The sequence below is a fragment of the Lacerta agilis genome, chromosome 5 (genome assembly GCF_009819535.1).
Source record: "Lacerta agilis isolate rLacAgi1 chromosome 5, rLacAgi1.pri, whole genome shotgun sequence".
Lineage (NCBI taxonomy): Eukaryota > Metazoa > Chordata > Lepidosauria > Squamata > Lacertidae > Lacerta > Lacerta agilis.
Window position 1 is genome coordinate 77,570,003 of NC_046316.1, and position 22,132 is coordinate 77,592,134.

Here is a 22,132-nt window from a genome sequence, read left to right on the forward strand (position 1 = left end):
GCTGTAACACAGGGCCTGGTGCTTTGGCCACTGATTTGGAATTTTCACCCTTAAAACAGGTCTACAATATTGACTTCAACCTTGGCAAAAAGAACCCCCACTGTTATACCCAGGCTATGGCTTAAAAAGCAGGAATTGGTTTTGTCCGTCCTTTGTCAGACACAATTGCTTTGATGGCTTGAATGAAACTGTGGTTCTGAAGGTGCCCAGCAGATGGCAGAAATGCTGTGTCTAAACTAAAGCAGGTACCAACATCTTTGCTGTAACAATTTGAACTAAACAAAGTAGTCACTGGCTATAGACCCTTTTTCAGTTGTTGGTTTTTTTTAAAAGTTTATTCATACGGTTTGTTTATTAGGTAATGAGAACAAAAGCCAACAGCAGTCAATCTCATTGATATGTTATATAAGACTAAAAAAACTTAAAGAGAAAGTGGGAAAAAGAAGAAAGAGGGGGAGGGAATAACTGGGGTGTGTGTGTGTTCAAATATTACTAGAGTGGTACCTTGGTTTTCGAACAGAATGCATTCCGGGACTCCATTCGACTCCCGGAACCGTTTGAAAATCAAGGCGTGGCTTCTGATTGGCTGCAGGAGCGTCCTGCAGCCAATCGGAAGCCGCGCCGCAAGTTCAGCTTCCGGAAATCGTTCGAAAGCCGGAACACTCACTTCCAGGTTTCGATCGTTCAGGAGCTGATTTATTCAGGAGCCAAGATGTTCAGCTTCCAAGGTATGACTGTATCATATTTGGTTGGGGAGGGGGGAATGAGTCAATATGAAATAGGAATGTTGAATTCATATATTGTCTGTTCCTCTTCTATAATTATATATAGAGCATAAGACAGTATATCAGATGGTTTCAAAATGAGTTTAGACAAATTAATGGAGGAAAAGGCAATTATAGTATGCCTCTGAATGCTGGTTGCTGAGAATCAGAAGTGCTGTTGCACTCAAGTTTTGTTTGTGGGCTTTCCATGGGCATCTGATTGGCCATCGTGAGAACAGGATGCTGGACTCTGGCCTCATCCAGCAGAATTGTTTCAAGTTCTTAAGGTTCAAATGTTTGCGCCAATGATGTATGGGCAGTGGTCAAGGGAAGCAGCACTGTGAGGCATCCATTTGGCCAGTGATGAACACAGAATACTGAGCAGGCAGCATATGGGCACATGTTCGATTCAGCAAGGCCTGGGGTACCACTCATAGAATCACAGAATTGTAGAGTTGGGAGGGACCGCAAGGTTCATGTAGTCCAACCCCCTGCAACGCAGGAATACGCACACAGGGATCAAACCTGTGACCTTGGTGTTATCAGCACCACACTCTAACCAAGTGAGCTATCCTGAGAAGATAGGGTTTGGAACATTGGTGTAGCCAGGATTAACGGGGTACTTTCAATGCTTTTCAATAATAGATGTGGATCGGGGGGGGGGGGGGGGTTGCAGCTGCTCAGCAAGCAGAAGTTGTTATCAGAGTTCAGGGACACATTCCAGCCTGGCCAAAACGCTCACAGAAGGAAGTAAGGTGAGGGCTATGGCCTGAGGAGAGTTCAGTGGGCCAGATATAAAGGTTTGGAGGGCCACATTTGCCCCACGCCCAGCCTGAGTTTTCCCATCCATGTCACAGATGCCAGTTGTAGGGCAATGCCTGAAACAGTTTTACAGGGATATTGCATGGAAAGCAGCAGAGAATCTGGCGCCTTAAAAGACAAATGGCGCGTCTCCACGAAATTCTTCATTTTTTTCACGGAGTTCTAAACAACTGTTGATTATGCTACCACATCTGAAATGAGTTCAGGCCATCAGCACTCTGCTTTGTTTTGCCCTGTACCGTACCCTCCTCATTCGCAACCCTTTGTGATTCTTTTGAAGCGCGAAATACAGCTTTGGAAATTACAGGCTTTTACTTAGTGCTGGAAGAGATGGGACATAGCCTATCCTTTGTGTGAAATGGGTCTATTGTGAAGTCAGAACTGTCTAATGTGAGACTCCGCTTCCATTACAGGTTTATTTTTAACCACAGATATGCTGAACCTCAGCTCTCTTCGCGCAAAATAAATATTCTGATACCTTCGTTTGCTCGGGACATTGGCAGTGCTTCCACTTGCCACATGAAGATGTATTTGTGTTTGCTTACAAACCATGCTAAGAAGCTTTTTTAGCTCCTAGGAACCAACAAAGCAGCCCATACCATACCGGAGTACCATTTACCTTAGCAGTGTCTGCTTTGACTGGCAGAAGTCTTTCCCCTTGGCCTGCAACCAGATCATTTTAACTGGACCTCCTGCATCATACAAAGCATTTTCTATACCACTGAATTATGGTCCAACCAGTTGAAAGGTAAGGCTTATCAGAGTGATGGGGGCTACAGTCAATCCCATTCTCCCCTAAAAAGCCATCAGTTTCTGCCATACCTAGGAAGTCTCCAAAATTTGGTGACAACTTGGGTAAGCCCCACCAGTGAGTGCCTGTTAAGGGATGGTGGAGGCGGAAGGGTGCACAAGCTAAAGAACTTCTTCCTGGGAGCCTGGTGCAAAGTGAAAATTGGCTTGGTGACTGGGAGTTATAGTCCTACAACATCTGGAGGGCACATTGACTACCCCTGATATTTCCATTGGGCACTATAGAGTCGTCAAGTGTTTATCCACTATGCTTTTTATAAGAGTATAATCATACTGAGCAGTGGTTATCGCATTATCTGTGTGCAAACCTGTTGCAACTCACAGACTTATCTCAGCATCTCTCTGTGTTCACTGGGTTGCCGGGGATCTGTGAGAGGTAGGAAGGAAGGGTTTGGTATGTGTAGAAAAATGGAGGGAGGGTGTTTAAACAGCAATACAAGCCAAACCTGAACTGCCAGCTTTATCAGGCTTGACCATCACTAGACCTAATACAATCCAGCAACACTTAACATACACCAAGTATTTGGATACAGGCTGTTGCTCAACTTGCAGGAAGACTATGAACATATGAAGAGGCTGCCAAGGGCCAGCCTAGTCCAGCACCCTGTCCTCACAGTGACCGACAGATGGGTGGGGTATAAATAAATTATTATTATTATTATTATTATTATTATTATTATTATTCCAGCCTAAGCCTGCGGTACTCACTGCTGCATTCTTTCAAAGTCATCCGAGTTGGTGGCCATCATTGTCTCTTATGGCAGCAAGTTAACTGTGTACCATCATTCAGTTTCAGAAGCAGGGATAATCAAGAAAGGAAATTGTGCTACAGAAAGTTACCTAGAGACAGACACAGAATGAATTTAAAACAGGCTGCATTGGCTGCTTCCAGACAGGGAGGTCTTGTACTCATAAATCACCTCTTCTTCTGTAGCCTATAAGCAGAATCCCAATCGGCTTTCCACACTATGGAGGATACTGCATTTTTCTGCATGTTCATCTTGTTATGTTCCATCTATACTGTTGAGTGCAACATACGTCCTGTAAGGAGAGGAAGGTCCAATTCACCTCAGTGGACATTTGGGGGGGGGATTCTGAGCAATCCTTAATAATAAGAATTATTAATTTTGCATTAGGCATTTTATTCATTTAAGTGTGGTAGCTTTTTGACATCTTATGGGTAATAATGGGCTAAGTGTTCAATTATTGTTTTTGAATTAGAACTGTTTAGTGGAAAACATGTTGCTAAAATGGCGATGAGCAGAAAACAGCTCTTTTTTAAAAAAGCATTTGCTGCTACAGTGTTATAAAACTCTCCTAGAAAAGCATGCAACCACTATTATATTTAAACATATATATATATATATATAGCACTAATTAATGTACTGATTAAAACATTAACTGGCCTATAAAATAGTATTTCTGGAAAAGTTAATAGTGAAGATGTGCCAAAAGCTGTATCATCCTTGCCTGCATCGAAACCATAGCTTTTGAAAGAAAGAGAGGATGAATGGGAAGAGCACCTATTAACTGTTGAGTTTGCACCAATCTTCTGTCCTCCTTAAAAAAAAAGACACACAAAAAAGCAGGCATACTTTTTGTGCCAAGGAAAAAAAGATGGAAGCGGAACCTGCAAAATGTGAGTGAATGAGGCATGGCAATTCCACAATAAATGCATCATACAGAAACAGCCATTGAAGATGTTAACACCCTTCTCCCAACCTGGGCTGCAATCCTGCACCTATGTGCTCAGGAGGACAGGGTGAGGAGTGGCTCCCATAGGAGGTCTCTGTTAAGATGCAGCTGTATTGGGCACATGGATTGATGTGCTTGGAACATTGAACACAAATGATTAATTTCTGCAGGAGCATCCGACAAACCCTTCTTCCCCAGATCTGTTGGCAGCTCACACAATTAGGAGGGGTTGTGGGATGCGTCTGAGCATGGGAAGAGCTCCCAACGGACATATTTCATTTCTTCCCCATTTTGTATATTGCTTCTAATCTACTGTTTCTTCCAGAGGAAAACCCAAAGTAGGAAAACAGCACTAAATATAAAAACGCGTATCACTCGAAGCAAAACATAGCAATCTATCAAATGCTATAAGCAAAATGTAGCAATCAGAATAAAAGGGCAAGTCAAAACTCCAAAGTCATGGCATCTGTTAAATCCTTACGAATTCATTTAACAATTCCCACTGACAGTAAAATAAGGCTATGTACACACCAGCAGCTTAAAACTCAGCAAGGTGATTTCCCCCCTGCTCTCCACACACCAGGTGGAGAGAGAATGGGGATGTTTTCACCTGATGCACATTACCTGATTTGCTTCCTTTATAACGGAGTTGTCATCTGCATGTGTGCAACAGGGGAGTTGAACCTGGGGCCTTCTGTATGCTCTACCACTGACCTATGGCCTTTCCCCTTTTGTCTGAGGTTCATCTCTGGGCAGAGCTGGGACAGCACTGTCTGTCAGTGGAGACAATACTGAACTAGATGAACCAATGAGTCTGGCTCCATATAAGGCAGCTTCCTATGTTCAAATGAAAAGCATAACACTACCATACGCATACAATACAATGATTATATTATCCACCTTTGGTCCCCACCCTGCAATCAACTCCCCTAGACTCCTAGAAGCTGTCAGCATGCGACAGAGGCCACACCACAGGAAAGGGTTTAGACTGGTTGGTTAAACCAGGTGAGGGAAGCCAATGGGTCTCAAACTCTCGGTGAATTAGGGACTTCCCCTGCATGTGAAAACAGGCTCTGGCAGATTGAGCAGATGAGGACAATAGTGGGTACAATGGTCAAGAAGGTGGCTTTTGCACATGCTGTAGAGGGGGCAGATGTGGCTTGTCAACCTGGGACGGTCTTCTTCTTCTTGGTGATCACTCGTAGCCGAGTAAGATTGTCTTCCATAAACATGGTTCCTAAAAAGGGGTGCTCAGTCATGGATACAGCTGCTGAGCTGCTCAACTGCCTCGTTCCTTGAGTCAGAACAACTGAATCTGTATCCACCGCCCATGTGCCGGATCATGACTAGGGGCTTCCAGATTCATGATCCTGCCCCCGTTACAATTTGCCATGGGACTTTTGGGGTTTGGGTTGGGTTTTTGGAAGACGCCTGTGCGTGAATTTGTTTTATGTGTGTAGATCAGTGTGTGCTGACCAACGCACAGTCTTTGTAGTAGGGCTCTGTTCCGATGGCATGAAGTGGTCACGACAAACCGGTAGATTCCTATCTGCTGCAGCCTTCATTCGCCTTCACAGCCGTTCTAACATACCGCTTGTTATCATCTGCCTGTTCTGCCGTTGAGGTCTTCTTGGATCATTCTTTGACTAGCTCCTTCCCTTTGACCTTACCACCTTGGGTGACCCTGCTGGGAGTACGAGATTCCCGACGGCTTCGCTCACAAGGGTCATAGGAACATGCATGCCCACTCACCACGACAAGGTGATGATCCAGCGAGTGGGCAACCTGGGAAGGTAGCCCATCTAGGAGAAGGAAAACTCTGATCCTAAACCTCCAATGCCTTGAGGGATATCTTCAAGAAAATAAAAGGCTAAGGAGAAAACCCTACACAAACTAGGAGTAGAGTCCCCAAGACAGTTGGATGGAGCCTTGTGCACCTCCTTTCGGCAACTCCTGCAGCTAAGCTGGTAACAAACATATTGTTCTGCTTTCCTTTGAACCACATCAGCAAGGCCAAGGGGGGGGGGGTTCTTGCCATCTGGGCAGCCCAGGACCGCCATACACACTGCCCCAGGCTTGCACCCCAGGGAGGTCACTTCAGTGCTGCTAACACAGCAGTTTGACTTCACCCACGGATGTACACTCCATTGATTCTCGAGATGGACAGAGGCCAACGACAATTAAGAAGCAAAGAAACAAGAGCATAACAAGTGCCTGGGGGTCGTTTAGTAGTACGAGGAGTGATAATGAACCTGTCTTAACAGCTGCCTTGACCCCTTCTCTCGCTACGCATGGAGTGAGCAGAATTGCAGCCCTAACAAATAACACACAGGCACATCTTAAAATAAATTTAACTTTATTCTTGTTTCTGCAAAACAGCATACATGTTCAGATCTCTTAAATCTTCAAGACACGTCTTTGTGACAGAAACAATGTGACTTGCTTTTTTTTACATGCAGTGTCTCACACAGTCTGCATAAAAGAAGCAGTTTCCTGATATTTTGCATGTAATTTTGCAAACACTGAGTGTTATTTACATTTAACACTTAAAATCGCCTCCAGCAGTTGTAGAGATGCGCATTGCTGCAAGAAGCACATCTAGCAGATATGCAAGCTTGCCCTGTGTGGCATTCATATTTCATTTAGATAAAAGTATTGACATTGGCACGTTTAAAAGGCAACAAGAAAACTCGGCCCAAGGGCAGCTCACTTTTTGCTTTCTAAAAAGGAAATCTCAGTACTGAATCTTCCATATAAATGCTTCTAGAGCCTCTGCAGTTATTTGGATATTGCCTCTACCTCTATAATAGCATGAACACATGCTTTATTTACCTCCTGTGAAAAGTAACAGAATAGAAAGCAGTTCTGTATTTGGCATTCAGCAAGGTGAACTCCATGCTGCAAGGCAAAACAACAACAAAACCTTCACCGTAAACAACAGGTACAGCTCAGAGTCTGTTTCCTGCAAAATGTCAAGATTTTTTAAAAAAACATACAGTATATATTGCAATGGCTCCTCCCCTCAAACCCAGATACACTTTCCTGCCCTGACAGAACTATAACATATTTGAGATACAGGCTCTTGATTATTTCATGTTTGGGACCCAGAAGGAGCTTTACTTGAGGGAAAAACACTTCTACTCCTCCCGTAAGTCCCCCCCCACCCCATTTCTGCCAAGTCCTGTCTCCAGTGGCAGCCACCTGCAATACACCCAGCACCTTCATGGAGGGTCCCTCACAGGACCAGCTTTTTTTGGGAGGGGGGGGGGAGCAAAAGGTCTGCTGTGGGAGGAAGGGGAGAGAATACCCCTCTGTATAGGCAGATTTCTGCTTAGCCGGATCCAAACCCAGGTGTGCATTTCCCAATTTTGCCCTTTTCTACTCAGAATACATAAGGTGAAAGTCATCCCTTTAAATCCAGGTGTAAAGTCCTATATAAAGAGCTACTTTATATGTCATCAGGGAGGAACTGGAGTTGGGGAAGCATCACAAGAGAAAAAGTTACTGAATTTTTTATAAAAGCATCGTTTTCAAAAGAAAAAGCCATAAAACGTCGTAATTGTAAGAGGCCTTCTCTTACCCCTAAACAAAAATAGTCACAGATTTATCCATTCCTGCTAGATAGGAAAACGCTCAAGGTATGAGGTGTGCAAGACAGGTGAGTGAACCACATGCAAGCCTGACCCAACAGTGGTCCCCAAAAGGTGATAATGAATCAGGTTCGCTAGGCATTAAAGATGTGTCACATAGGAATGCAATTCATAGAGTTTCTTAGCCAAGCAACACATTCCAAGGGGAAGTTGTCTCCAACATCCCAAACCTATGCATGTCTACTTGGAAGTAAGTCCTGTTGCGTTTGATGGGGCCTACTCCCAGGTAAGCTTGGACAGGATTGCAGCTTTAAACAGAATAGAAGTTGGTCCAGTGAGAGAGAGCCAGCTGGTATTGAGGGCAATGACAGCCTGGCTTGGCTAAGAGAAGGCGGAATCTGCATGCACATAAACCCACATGTTCTAAATTGCTTCCAAAACTAATATAGTAAAAAAAGACGACGACTGTGGTGTTTGTTTTTTTCCACTGCATGCAAATAACTGCTTGTTGGTGCTGGAGGGATCACTCCATAAGTGAAGCAGTACTTTCAGGTTGACTTCCAAATATCTGCGAGAAGAACTCAAAAGCCAAGCGGATGTGGATGGGGATGAAGACGTAAGCCGTGTAGACCACCATGGCAACCACCGTAATTGTGATGGTGTGAAACATGGATTGTTCCCAGGGCTCCAGGACGTAGCTGCAGGTGACCAGGAGATACTGGTAATACAGCCAGTAGATGTAATCCTTCATCCGCTTCAGATCCATCGCTGGCTCAGGCGGGCTTCAGGAAAGCGGATCTGCGAGAGAAAACAGGAGAATACAGATGCAGAGAGGAGACGGAAAACTTTGCAGCAGGGAATCTGCAAGACTGGAATTACCAGTGCTCTTTGCAAGGCAAATGCATTGCTATCCTTATTTGCAGAACGGCTTAAAAATAACCTGGTGTGCTGGGTTTTTATTTCACAGCTGCCCGATAATCCCCATCATCAGATGTGTGTTAATACACAGGAAGACCAGTGAAAGGCCATAGGCTGAATATATGTATGGGTGCAGGAGGTTGTCTACAAGTGACTATCCTAGGAGTAGCCAAGATTATGTCCTCTAGGTGTTATGGAGAGCAGCTCCCAGCATCCCTACCTGCTGCCTTGAGGCTTATGAAAATTGCTTTTGCCCCCCCCCCTCGCCCAACCAGCCTTTGATTTAAAAACAATACAAAATGAACACTTATCTTAAAAAACCATTTCTTTTTGCAGTTTTTATGATGTTTCTACGCTACCTTGAGATGGACAGTGGTACCTCAGGTTACAGATGCTTCAGGTTACAGATGCTTCAGGTTACAGACACCAGTAACCCAGAAATAATGCTCCAGGTTAAGAACTTTGCTTCAGGATAAGAACAGAAATCGTGCTCTGGTGGCGCAGCGGGAGGCCCCATTAGCTAAAGTGGTGCTTCAGGTTAAGAACAGTTTCAGTTTAAGAACGGACCTCCAGAACGAATTAAGTTCTTAACCTGAGGTACCACTGTATATAAAAGGTGATTCATAAATATAGCCATCATTATCATCTGAGGGATTTAGTACTCTACATCCTAGAGAGTATTTGCAGATGCCCAGATTGCTGAGGAGCTCACACATCCCATGGTGTCACAGGAGCGTGTTTGTCAGTAATAATACAGTTCAAAATTTAGGTGGTAGCTGTGTTGGTCTGACGCAGTCGAAATATATATAAAAAATAAAAAGATTGTCCAGTAGTACCTCAGAGACCAAGTAAGTTTGTTCTTGGTATAAGCTTTCGTGTGCATGCATGCTTCTTCAGATACATAGACAATCTCAGGAACAACCCAGACATGATAATTACCGGTAAAGAGGCAGACGGGTAGAGCTGTCATCATGATGAACAAAACTGATTACATCCAGGAGGCTCACAGACAACTCTCCAATAGGCCCTTTTACAAAAAACTGGACTCAGACCCCACACAGGAATACAAAAAGGAAGCGAACAAGATTGTTAAAGAGCTACCCCCACACATCCAAGAACAGATCCTCTCAAACACACCAGCAGAACCTCTACCAGGAACCTTCTATCTTCTACCCAAAATACACAAACCAGGAAATCCAGGACGTTCCATCATCCCAGGTATTGGCACTAGGTATCTGAAGAAGTGTGCATGCACACGAAAGCTTATACCAACAACAAACGTAATTGGTCTCTAAGGTGCTCCACAGACTTGGTTGAGTGTCCGACCTAATGAGCAGAGCAGCTCACTCCCGGTGATCTTATTCCATGAAATTAAGTTGCTGAGACTGAAAGTTCCCACCTCCTCTCCAGGGCTTTCCCCAAGCAATTAGAGACTGTGCCTGCATGCATCCTTCGCCCTTTTAATGCCTCTTCTGGTTCTGGGAGACAAAGGGGAAGGGAGCTTGTTGCAGCTGTTGAGGGAGACACCAGCGATTCTTCACCACCCTGCCTCATCCCTTCCTCTTGGCTTTCCTCCTCCCACACTCCTGCTTCTTGACTTCTCTCCACCAGAGAGCCTCCTGTCTGTGATTCTTGACTTCTCTCCACCAGCAGGGGCGTTCTTAGCCCCTTGGCTGCCGGGGACGGGAAGCCAAGGGGCACCCCTGGGGGCGGGGCATTGCGGTGCGTGCGTGCGTGCGTCATGATTCGGCAGACTCCCGAAGCCTCCGCCCGGCGGCGGCACCCCTTCGTGCCGCGGCTGCTCGTGCCTGCGTGAGCTGCCGCTGCACGAAGGGGTGCTGGGAGGCGGATTCGGGAGTCTTTGCGGGCTGCAAAGACTCCCGAATCCGCTGCCTGGGCTCCCTTGGCGGAGCGCAATTCGGGGCAGGGAGAGGGACGGCCCCTCTCCATGCCCCGGCTCCGCAAGCCAGCCAGCAGCGGAGCTCGGCAAAGAGGCAAGGGGCGGGCCAGCCAGGAGGGGGTGGCACCCCACCTTGCTGGCCCGCCCCTTGCCTCCAAGCCGAGCTGTGCCGCTGGAAGGGGGGGGGGCTATTTTCGGTACTGCTGAGGCGGAGCTGCAGGGGCGGCCAGCAAGGGGGGGTGACACCCCTCCTCGCTGGCCGCCCCTGCGGCTCCACCCCGGCAGTGCCGAAAATAGCCTAAAAAGAATAATAAAAAAGTAAAAATAGTTTTTAAAAAGCCCAGTGGGCGGGGCCACCCCTGGTGTGTCACCCCCAGCAGGGGTGCTGCCCGGCCCCTCCCCTGCGACGCCCCTGTCCACCAGAGGTTACTAATCCCTGTTACCTCTTCAGCTTTTGCCACCTCCTCTTCCCAGAATTCTCCCTCTTCTCCCTCTGACCACCCATTGTTGTCCCACCACCACTACCCTGGGCTCTGAGCTATCTTCCAAGTAGTTCCCCAGCTGGTTCCTCCCACCACTCCTCTGCATCCAACCAGTCCAGGACACAAGGCAACCACCCGTGTCTCCCTAATGAGGTACAACACACAAAGGGCGATGGAGGTAGACGTGGTGTACTGCAAACATAGAACAGGGAGTAGGCAGGGTGATCAAATACATTGTGCAAATGAATTTATTAAGGCAAGGTTGGTATTCAGCTAAGTTTAACTCAGCATAAACCTATTGAAATTAATGGACCTATTCTCTCCCCCCCCCCCCGGGTGGGTCTACTCTATGAATAAAAATTAGCCGTCCTAAGTATTTATCCCTCGGTGCTCCAAGTCTCAACTCATATTGCCCAATAAGTGCAATGTCACAATCCCGGAGCGTCACTCCAACAACACTGCAAGAATTTGCGGGATTCAAATGCTCAAAACAACCTTATTGATTTTGAGCTAATCCTTTGTTTTCAGCATCCGAACAGAAGCCAACAGAGCTGGCGCCAACGTCGCTGAAAGAAGGCTTGAGTGCCAGTGGTATGAATGTAAAAAAATTCCAAATTATCAGATTGCACCAGAAACGCCTTAAGCTACTTTGAATCCCTGTGAGAAATGGAAGGGGGGGGGTGTCATCCGATTAAATCGTGTATTGTACCAAGTAACTGGAGATCAGAGCAATATTCGTCGCATGCATTACATCCGGCTCCTTGCTGTCTGGAACAGTTAACCAAGTTTGAGGGCATGACAATTGTATACTGTACTACCGGTATTGTAATCAGGAGAGGGTGGCCACTGGCCATGTGCCTTGACTTTGCAAAGAGCATTCCTCTATCCGAAGGGCTGTAACCAAAAGATCTGTGTGAACATTCAGCACCGCAGGCCAAATTCTATGGAACTCCCTTCCAGTTGGGGTGCAACAGTCTCCCAATTCCATGGGCCACACAAACACCCGAGTTCACTGTTAAAGAGTACTCATTGGAAGTGCGACAAAATATTGCTTGGTCTCTTCACTTCCTTGCAGGAGAAATTGCAGAATCCCAGAAACGTAGAGTTGGAAGGGAGCACAAGGGTCATCTAGCCCACCCCTGCAAGGAATGCTCTTGTTCAGAATTCCAGCCATGCCTTCCTCCAGCATACCATGGATTCATGCATATGCCATGCCAACAATTATTATTTCCTTTTTCCAACGAGCACTCAACACCCTGTGGTTACTGAGCATGCTCAGTCCTCATTGGACTTTTTTCTTTATCGTGGGGAGGGTTGCCACATTTCCCCCATGTTTGTTTCACTTCTGCATGGACAAAATGCATGGAATCTCTCTCTCACACACCTTACCCTTCTTGTAACTGAGCTGTGGCACTGTGGCAGGCAGGGATGAAGCACCAGCACATACTTTGCAGCAGGGATGCTGACGGCACCTCTTTGGGTGCTGTTTGCCAGTCCTCAACATGCCAAACAAATCAAGTCTGCCCTTCTATTCACTAACATCCAAAGAACCCTCTTGCTTTCTTGGTGGTTTCCAAAGCTAGGTGTCCACTAGGGGGCACTACTGTAGGGACAAGCCAGAAGCATTCCCATTGCAGCTGTAATGTGTGCTCCATCCTGTCGCCAGGAATTGCATCCAAGGAGGCCCAGTTCCATGCTGATTGCTGAGCTGTTGGATTTAACTTTCTGATAGTTGACACATCTGATGTTGCATCAAATATGATTGCCACTCCTAATACAAGCATCTAGGGCTTGCATCGCAGAGATGTATGCCACCTGGGAAATTTATTATGAGCCAAGTAATAAATATAAACAAACAAACAAACAAACAAACAAACAAACAAACAAACAGAGAAAGTTACAGGTAGGTAAGAAAAGAAGATTCCACCTAAACATTAGGAAGAACTTCCTGACAGAGCTGTTCGGCAGTGGAATTTGCTACCAAGGAGTGTAGTGGAGTCTCCTTCTTTGGAGGTCTTTAAGCAGAGGCTTGATAGCCATCTGTCAGGAATGCTTTGATGGTGTTTCCTGCTTGGCAGGGGGTTGGACTGGATGGCCCTTGTGGTCTCTTCCAACTCTATGATTCTATGATAGCCGTGTTGGTCTGCCATAGTCAAAATAAAATAAAATAAAATAAAAAAATCCTTCCAGTAGCACCTTAGAGACCAACTAAGTTAGTTCTTGGTATGAGCTTTCGTGTGCATGCACACTTCTTCAGATACAGAACTAACTAAGAACTAACTTAGTTGGTCTCTAAGGTGCTACTGGAAGGAATTTTTTATTTTATTTTGTTTAAACAGAAAGTGTGAGAGCATGCAGGTAGCATTCCTATCTTCACAGATCGTTTAAATTTAGTACCAGAAATTCAGGTGGTGTGCCACTCTAGTCTTTTTCTTCCTGATGTTGTTGTTCAGTCGTTCAGTCGTGTCCGACTCTTCGTGACCCCATGGACCAGAGCATGCCTGGCACGCCTATCTTTCACTGCCTCCCGCAGTTTGGCCAAACTCACGCTAGTCGCTTCAAGAACACTGTCCTCTGTCGTCCCCTTCTCCTTGTGCCCTCCATCTTTCCCAACATCAGGGTCTTTTCTAGGGAGTCTTCTCTTCTCATGAGGTGGCCAAAGGTGGCATGGCTACAGGGGCATAACTATGAGGGCTGTCGTAAAAGAGCACCTGCACTTCAGAATTTGCCACTGCTTGGAGCAAAACATTATAAAGAGAATCTGAAAAATGGCTTTGGCTCCTTGCACCCAAAACCAGATTTTCCGGCTTATCTGTTGCATACCACTGCTCAGATCAGTTTGATCTACTAAGTGAAAGATCGAGGGCTTCTTCCTGAAGGGGAGGCTCACATCTCTAAAGCCTGTCTCCTTTAGAGAAATATTTCTATCCCTGGCCAATGCCCATTTAATTATTGGGGCCTGAGCGGCAAGCTACACATAATACTAACCAAAAATATGGATAACTAAAGGGATAACTAAAAATATTAAATCAACGCAGCTCTGTGGGGGATGGAGAAAAGGAGCAGGTTGCATTAGGATGGTGCTGCAAGAAGGGTTAATGTTTTCCTGATGGCAACACCCACCCAAACTGTTTATGGTATCTACATTGTGTCTGATTCCCCTGGCCAAAAAAGCAGGCTTTGGTGGGTCAGCACTTCTGATCACGTGTTGATAGTATTAACTCTAGTGGCACAATGCCCCAATCTAATTTATCCTGCCCTTTCCTTTATAAGGCTTAACAAAACAGCCAGAGAGTGGATCACTGGTCTCTGTACTGCGTAGAGTTTTGGCTCGTTGTGTTGTGACAAAGCAACTTGAGGCAGGAGACACACTTAGTTGTGCTTGCTCTCTTATTTGATTTTATCTCTCTTCGCAACACCTCGACAGCAGTTTTGGAAAATTCCGGGCACCAGCCAAGTATCTCACCTTATGCACAAGAAGTGGAAAGGAGCGCCCCGCTCCCAGGGATATCACACCAACAATCCATCGCTCTTCTACCGTTCCTTGTTAAGTTTTGCCATATTACAGCAACCTAGAACCAGAGAATTGTGGAGCTGGAAACGAGCCCGAGGGTCATCTAGTCCAACCCCCTGCAATGCAGGAATCTCAGCTAAAGCATTCGTGGCAGATGACCATTCAACTTCTTCTTAAAAGCCTCCAAGGAAGGAGAGTCCACCACCTCTCGTGGGAGACTGTTCCAATGTCATACAGCTCTTACTGTCATAGAGTTCTTCCTGGTGTTTAGTAGGAATCAGATGAAGTCATTGGTTTGAGTGCTTCCCTCCAGAGCAGGGAAAAACAAGCTTGCTCCATCCTCTACCTGCAACTACTCATTTTCATTTTTTTGAACTGACACTCAGAAGAATCTTAGCACCACTGGAAGTAATAATCACCAGAGCGTACTTGCTGGCCTAGTCACTTGCAACAAGAATTGCCTCCAGGTAGGCAGGCCAGGAAGCTTTATAAAAACAGAAATTCTTCCTCTCTCTCTCTCTCTCTCTCTCTCTCTCTCTCTCTCTCTCTCCCCCCCCCCCAATTCTCTTCTTCTGTCAAGCCACATGTGGCTGACGGAGGGATGGATGTATGTGCAGGCCAGTAAAAAAACAAAACTGGCAAAACAAAGCAAGCAACTTTTATGAGTTTACAGTGTGCACAGAAGTACATTGCTTGAGGCATCAATCTGAGCTGTGAAAGCGCACTCGATACATTGTCAATGGACATAAGAAAATAGTCCCTGTAGAGGACTGAGTTCACAGGCAAAAAGACCTGCAAGTGTGCAGCAGTAACCAATTGTATAAAATAAAGGTTGGCTGTCTCAAGTAATATCACGAATCCACTCTCCAGTTGCAGCTTGCCAGCTCTTTGTTGTTGTTTTTGAAACCTTTAAAGCAATGGATTTACATGAACATGTGCTTTAAAAAGGGGTAGGGGTGGAAGGAGAAAATGACACTGAGATCCGCATCTTAAATCACTGCCACATCTATCTATCGAATGCAAAGCATGGGGGAGCCGATATCCATAGAATCATAGTTGGAAGGGACCCCAATGGTCATCTAGTCTAACCCTCCCCCAATTCAGGAATCCTGCCCACAGTTATCCCTGCGTGGGCTCGAACAACCAACTTTCCGGTTAACAGCTGGACGCACTGACTCATTGCTCTCAACATGTTTTTTTTTTTTTAAAGGGAACACAACCTTATTTGCAAGACTTGTTTAGCTATTATTTTAGGATATACCATAGAGAAACCCAACTCTACCGAGTTTATTAACAACATACACACACTGAATATCATAGGAAATGGTCAGGGATAATGGGAGTTGTAGTCCAACAACATCTGGAGAGCTCCACGTTGGTCATCCCTGTTCTGTGTTAACTTCTCTTGCCACAAGATAAGCATATTTGCAGAAGCTTTCCGTTTTCCATACACAACAGCAAAACAAAGGAATCAGGGTTTAAAACAAACCAGGTTCACAGGTTGCAGGCTGTATTTCATCTGCATGCCTTTAATACTGGAGAGGTCACATGTGTGATGCCTCAGAGTGGTCCACAGTCAAGAAAAAAAAAAGCATTTGAGCATCTCCAAGTTGATGGGCATTGCCATTCAGATGGTGTGTGTGAGAGCCACATCCTGTGACTGATTGTGCAGGATGGGACTTACCTGCCCCCCCCATATTTTATTCAAGTTAGCACCCATTTGGAATGCTTCCCCATGCGTCTTCTTTGCAATCTCATCCTCTCTCTATCTACCCTCAATGTGGCTCCTGGGCTGACATTGGCTCAGGATGACTCAATCCATCATTCATTATATGGGCAGAGACTCATTCAAACAAAACAGACAAAGAATTAAAAATGTTTTTTAAAAAAATCCTTCCAATAGCACCTTAGAGACCAACTAAGTTTGTTCTTGGTATGAGCTTTCGTGTGCATGCACACTTCTTCAGATACAAACACAAAAGATATCTGAAGAAGTGTGCATGCACACGAAAGCTCATACCAAGAACAAACTTAGTTGGTCTCTAAGGTGCTGCTGGAAGGATTTTTTTTTTATTTATTTTTGTTTTGACTATGGCAGACCAACATGGCTACCTACCTGTAACTAGACAAAGAATAAAATCATGATAATTAAAACATCCATTCACAGTGCTCATATCAACAAGGCTGCAGATCTGAACCCCGTATGGGACAGCTGCATATTCCTGCAATGCAGGGGGTTGGACTAGATGATCGTCAGGGTCCCTTCCAACTCTATAATTCTATATTGTAATGCAGAGGATAAAGACATGAGGTGCAAATTGCAGTCAAAATAATAGTGGCTGCTGCAAGAGGGGCATAAAAACCACGATAGTGCCTTAGGAGAATTCAAGTCAGAGGCTAAGGTCCCCACCACAGAGGCAACCAGAAATAGTTTCTCACTTCTTGTTGAGATCAAGGTGTGAGATTGTTTGGGGGTGGGGTGGGTGGGAGGGGAGAGAATCTGTGCAAATCAGCTTGATATCAAGGTTTCAGAATATTCCATTCCTAAATTAAACAGGACTTCTAAAAATCAAAAGCAAAAATTGAACACACGTCAAGTTTGTTCTGCAAAACTCAAAATTTAGCTTTCTGCTTTATGGGTTTTAGGTCATTCCGATAAAGGCACTATGATACTGTTTCCTGTTTACTCAGGCAAAGCAATCTTTACTCCTCGAGTAAGTATGATTGCGGTGTCATGCCTGTGCTATTTCATGTCATGGGGCACCCCTGTGCATCTTGGATTAGAAACAGTAGTAGGTGGTGCACATTGCAACTGGGAGGGCAGAGAGGCAAGCAGTAGGTGGAGACAGAGACAGAGACGGCCTGGTTGGCTGTAAGTAAAGATGGCAGGTAGCTGGGGGAGGCCGAGGGCAGACTGAGGTTGGTGGGGCAGTGCCCCATTTGCCCTGAGAGTCTAGTCTCCACTGCTAGCAGGTCTCACTGTGTTCAATGTTTCTCTATGGAAAAAACTTTGTAAACACTGGCAAGTTGGGGAAGTGGTCTAATGATACCAGTCCTCTACACATAAGGAGATTTTTACAGCCACATTAAAACACACACATACAGCTCCTCTTGCATCAAGAATTGGCACAGTTCAATAACTCTGTCACTTTACCATCCCATTCAGTGCAAGAATGGAAATTCACAATCTCTTTATTACATTTTACATCAAACCTTTCTTCCAGTACAAGACTGTGCGCTATACACTGGGTTCCTAGATAATCCTCCCTACATGGGAACCAACCAGACCTTCTTAGCTTCAGCAAGACTGTTGCATTAGATCACGGGTGTCAAACACAAGGCCCGCGGGCTGAATCCGGCCCGCCAGACCTCATAATGTGGCCCGTGTAGCTGCCGCTGGCCGCAGGGGCGGAGGGAGGCTCCACGCCGCCTGGGGCGGCAGCGCGTAGGAGGCACCCCCCCTGGGGACGGGGCGTTGTGACGTTGCATCGTGATGTCACGACGCAACGTCAGGACTGAGTGCGCATGTGCAAAATGTCACGCATGCGCACTCCGTTGCTGGGCTCCCGCTGCTGCTGCCGCTTCCGCAGTGACTTTGCGAACCCGCCGGAAGAAAAGGCGGCTTGGGGGCAGCTGCCAATCGCGCGCGGCAGCCCCCCCCCCCAAGCCGCATTTTCACTCAGAGGGCTCGCAAAGTCGCAGCGGAAGCAGCAGCGGGAGCCCAGCGACAGAGTGCGCACGCGCGACATTATTACTTACATTATTACAAAAAAACAGTCATAATTGAATGCAGTGACAATAATTTATGATAATAAAGAGTGGACACATAGTCCTACAGATACAACTGGCCTTTTGAGGGTGACCAAACTGCTGATGTGGCCCCCGATGAATTTGAGTTTGACACCCCTGCATTAGATGGACTCAGGAAAAAAAGTCCTGGGGTATTATGTGGTTGGACAGCTAGAGGCAGTGGCAAGTTTTAACAAAGCTGTGGGGCGGAAAGTGGAGCAGACTAATCACTGGGCCAACCTGAAGCAAGCAAGGCCAGCCTGGAGCTCATCTGCTGTCCAACCATTTATTCTGTTTAGCCGAGGTTCCCCCTAACTCCAGCCCAATGCAAAGGGGTGGGTGGGATTGCAGCCTTACTTGCAGTCCTCTCCCATTTCTTTGGGAAGACATGTTTCAACTACCTTGTTCCTGGGTACTGTGAAACTCATAAGGCTGGGTAGTTTATAAGCAATTAACAACTCACGTGAAGCTTTTTATTATTCTATGACATCAAGGCGTCAGTGCCAGCCCAGAAGATGCAACAACAATTTTAAAAGAATGTTCTCCCCCCCCCAAAGAACAACACACCACCTTTATCCCCGAAGAAGAGTTTTGTAGCTGTCAAAAGCTCATGCCCAGAGCAGTGTTTTGAAGCTTGACTAAGCAAGAGAGTGCTTGCCTCACCGATAATACTTTTTTTTTAAAGGATGCAGTTCATACATAAATAGTGCTTTATGTATGACTTGGAAGTCATTCCACAAGAAAAAATGCCTAAATCCAGAGTCAGGCAATACCTTTATGGAGACCAACGATAATGTCACAAAATATTTATTTGTTGCATTTATATCTCACCCTTTCCCCAAGGAGCTCACGGTGGCATACCTGGTTCCCTCCCTCCCCATTTTATCCTCACAACAACCCTGCAAAGTAGGTTAGGCTGAGAGACTGTGGGTGACCCAAGGTCGCCCAGTGAGTTTCATATCCAAGCAGAGATCTGAACCACTCTGGTCACCACACCATTCTGACTCTAGCATGGTGGGGAAGTTTTCTAGTTCTCCAGAATGCTTCACCAGACGGGCTGGCAAAGCTGGCTTGATGTTGCTGCCACAAGCCCCTGTGCTGTGTCACACTCTTAAAATGGAGTAAAAGAAGAGATAAGCAGACCTGTAGCATGATCCTAACCACGTCTACTGAAAAGGAAGTGCTGTTGGATTCAGTGGGACTAATTCCCAGGTAATTGCAGGTAAGAGTGCTGTCTTAGGATCCCCTCTGATACCACTTATTTGGGAGAAAGCCACACCCAGCTCAGCAAGGGTTGTGATGACATGGTTACTTCTTTGTAAGCATACATAGGTTTGCACCATAAATCTCACTGTGTATAATGTAATATATTCCTGGAATAATCTGGTGTGTGTGTGTGTGTGTGTGTGTGTGTGTTGCCAGTGCTTTTCTTCTAGAAAAAATGGTGCTGGTGCAACATACCCTTGAGTTCCCCCAGAATAAAGCACTGTATGTTGCTTAATAGTAATAATAATAGAAATTGAAGAAAAAAGAACTCACCACAGTGTTTCCAAAGTTAGACGAAGGATGCTCCGAACTTCTTTACTGACTTGACTCTTCACTGCACAGAGAGATTAGAGGACCGAGTAAGAAATTTCTCCACCTTCTACTCTCTGGGCTGCTATCCACCCACTTTGACTGCCAACCCAGTTCCAGGAACAAATAACTGACAGCGCAAACAAACACACATGACTTTGTCCACCTTCATAGGGAGCAGCTTCTCAGTATGCGAATTCTCCTTTGCCGCTACTGGCCGAGAGCCAAGCACCCCCCCCCCCCCAAGCAGCCAATGCAACCAACAAAAATGCACCACCTATACCGTTGGGTGGGTTGGTGGGTGTTACCCTGAGCACATGGAGCCACTGTTGATGCTTCCACCGTACTGCAGCTTCAGTTTATATGCTGGGGGAAAGGCTATTTCCTCCTCCATGGCCAGGGATATTTAAAGGAGGGCATCACGTCGGCAGGGGTAAGGGGGGGGGGGGGGAGAGAGAGAGAGATGTGTGTCTACGAAATCAGGAGAAGGAAAAACAACAGGAAGGTTTCGGGCATTTAAAGAGGGGGGGGGAAGAGAAGCCGTTTCATTTTGCTTTCAGCAGATTCTCCCGCCACCCCACTATTTTTGCGGGAGGGGGAGGCTGTTGGATGCGCCAAACCACAACACCCAAAGGCTGCCAAGATCGCTCCCTCCGCACCCCCCCCAGCCTTTATTATAATAAAACAGTTAAGCACCTTACACGGCTTAACGCCCTTCTTATGGCACGAGCTGTTCATTTGGGCTCCACAGCAACTAAGGGCATGATAATAAACGTCGTTAAAGTTGTTGTTGCCGTGTTTGTTTGTTTTTTTAAAAAAAAGGTGCCCCCGGCTAGCTTTGCTACGACAGATAATATTCATAATCATCATATTAAGATCATCCCCGGCGCTCCTGGCGTGGGGCTGCCCAGCCTCCAACCGCGTCCTGCAAGCGCCTTGCTTGGGAAGGGAAGCCACATCGCCGCCGCAGCCCGGAGGAAAGGAAGGGAAAGGGGAAGGGCCAGTCCCCAGGTCGTCCTTGTTGCGTTTTGCATAGCGAGGAGGAAAAAGAGAAGGCAGCATGGCAATAGCTCCGAGCAGGGAGGACACAAGCGCAAAGGCAGCCCCGCGCTCAGAGGAGGGGGAAGGAGGAGGCCGTTACCGCAGTGGTGCATCGCGACGGAGGCGAGGCGAGGCGAGGCGAGGCGGGCTTCCCTCCCCTCAGGATTCCCGCCGCGCCCGGGGACACGAGAGCATCCCTACCTCGACCCGCCGCCGCCGCCTTCCTCTAAGGTGTCTTCTGCTCCATGCCGAAGGATGGCATCCCCAGCGCTCGCCTCCGGCCGCAGCGTCGTCGCCTCGATTCGAGGGAGCGCGGCGTCTGGGCAGCGTCTGGCGGCACGGGCGCGGTGGCGGCGCTTTCCAGCTGCGGCAAAGGCGAAGCCAGGGGACTTCCTTCGGCAGGAGAAAACCGCCCGGGGAGGAATCTTGGGCTGCGTTAATTCCGAGCACCCCGGTCATTACGCTATGAATGGAATAACAAGCAGCCATCCTTAAAATAAAAAAAAAGTGTGTGTGTGGGGGGGGGGGGAGAACCTGGTGCAACAGAACACTGTGACGGAAACCAGAGCGCATGGAAATGCCGTTTACCTTCCCGCCACAGCAGTACCTATTTATCTACTCACACTGGTGTGTTTTCGAATTGCTAGGTTGGCAGGAGGTGGGACAGCAACAGAAGCTCACCCCGTTATGGGGATTCAAACCGCCAACCTTCAGCAAGCCCAAGAGGCTCAGTGCTTTAGACCACAGTGCCACCCGCGACCCAGTCCAGCAATAGCTGGTAGGCTGAAGGTTGCTCCCACCCCCCACCCTCAAAAAAAGGCCCACTCCCACCAACCACCTTGGAGACACCTGTATGAAAGAGAACAGCAAATCCTTCACACCACACACTGTACCTTCAAAGCACCTTTGAATGTCTTGCCTTGGGCACTGGCAACCGATGCTACGCCACTGTTCCAAGTGATACTGTCCAACTGGCATGAAAGGTGAGCTTCTTAGCAGCTGTATGCTCCAAAGTCAAGCATTTAAGTACACAGAGTGAGCACACCATATGCTTCAATTTCATAAGAATGGTCTGCATGTTCTGTCACGAAAAATGGAAATTCATAGAAAGCACACGGCGTACTCGCAATAATTTGTTCATGCATGCACAGAGAAAATAGTAGATCTGGCAGAAAGGCAACCCGTGGAGAATAGCAACAGTTGTTGCAATGCACCCCTAATTTTTATTGTGT

The 22,132-nt window shown here is 46.6% G+C and overlaps 1 protein-coding gene across 1 annotated transcript; it reads right to left on the bottom strand.

The window, feature by feature from the left end:
* Positions 1 to 8,152: 8,152 nt before the first annotated feature.
* On the bottom strand, positions 8,153 to 21,236 carry SPTSSB (serine palmitoyltransferase small subunit B). Its single transcript, XM_033150577.1, has 3 exons — positions 21,102 to 21,236; positions 19,824 to 19,884; positions 8,153 to 8,479 (listed from the first exon to the last, which is right to left on the bottom strand). The coding sequence occupies exon 3, from the start codon at positions 8,445 to 8,447 to the stop codon at positions 8,205 to 8,207; it is 243 nt and encodes an 80-aa protein (XP_033006468.1). The 5' UTR covers positions 8,448 to 8,479; positions 19,824 to 19,884; positions 21,102 to 21,236; the 3' UTR covers positions 8,153 to 8,204.
* Positions 21,237 to 22,132: the final 896 nt, after the last annotated feature.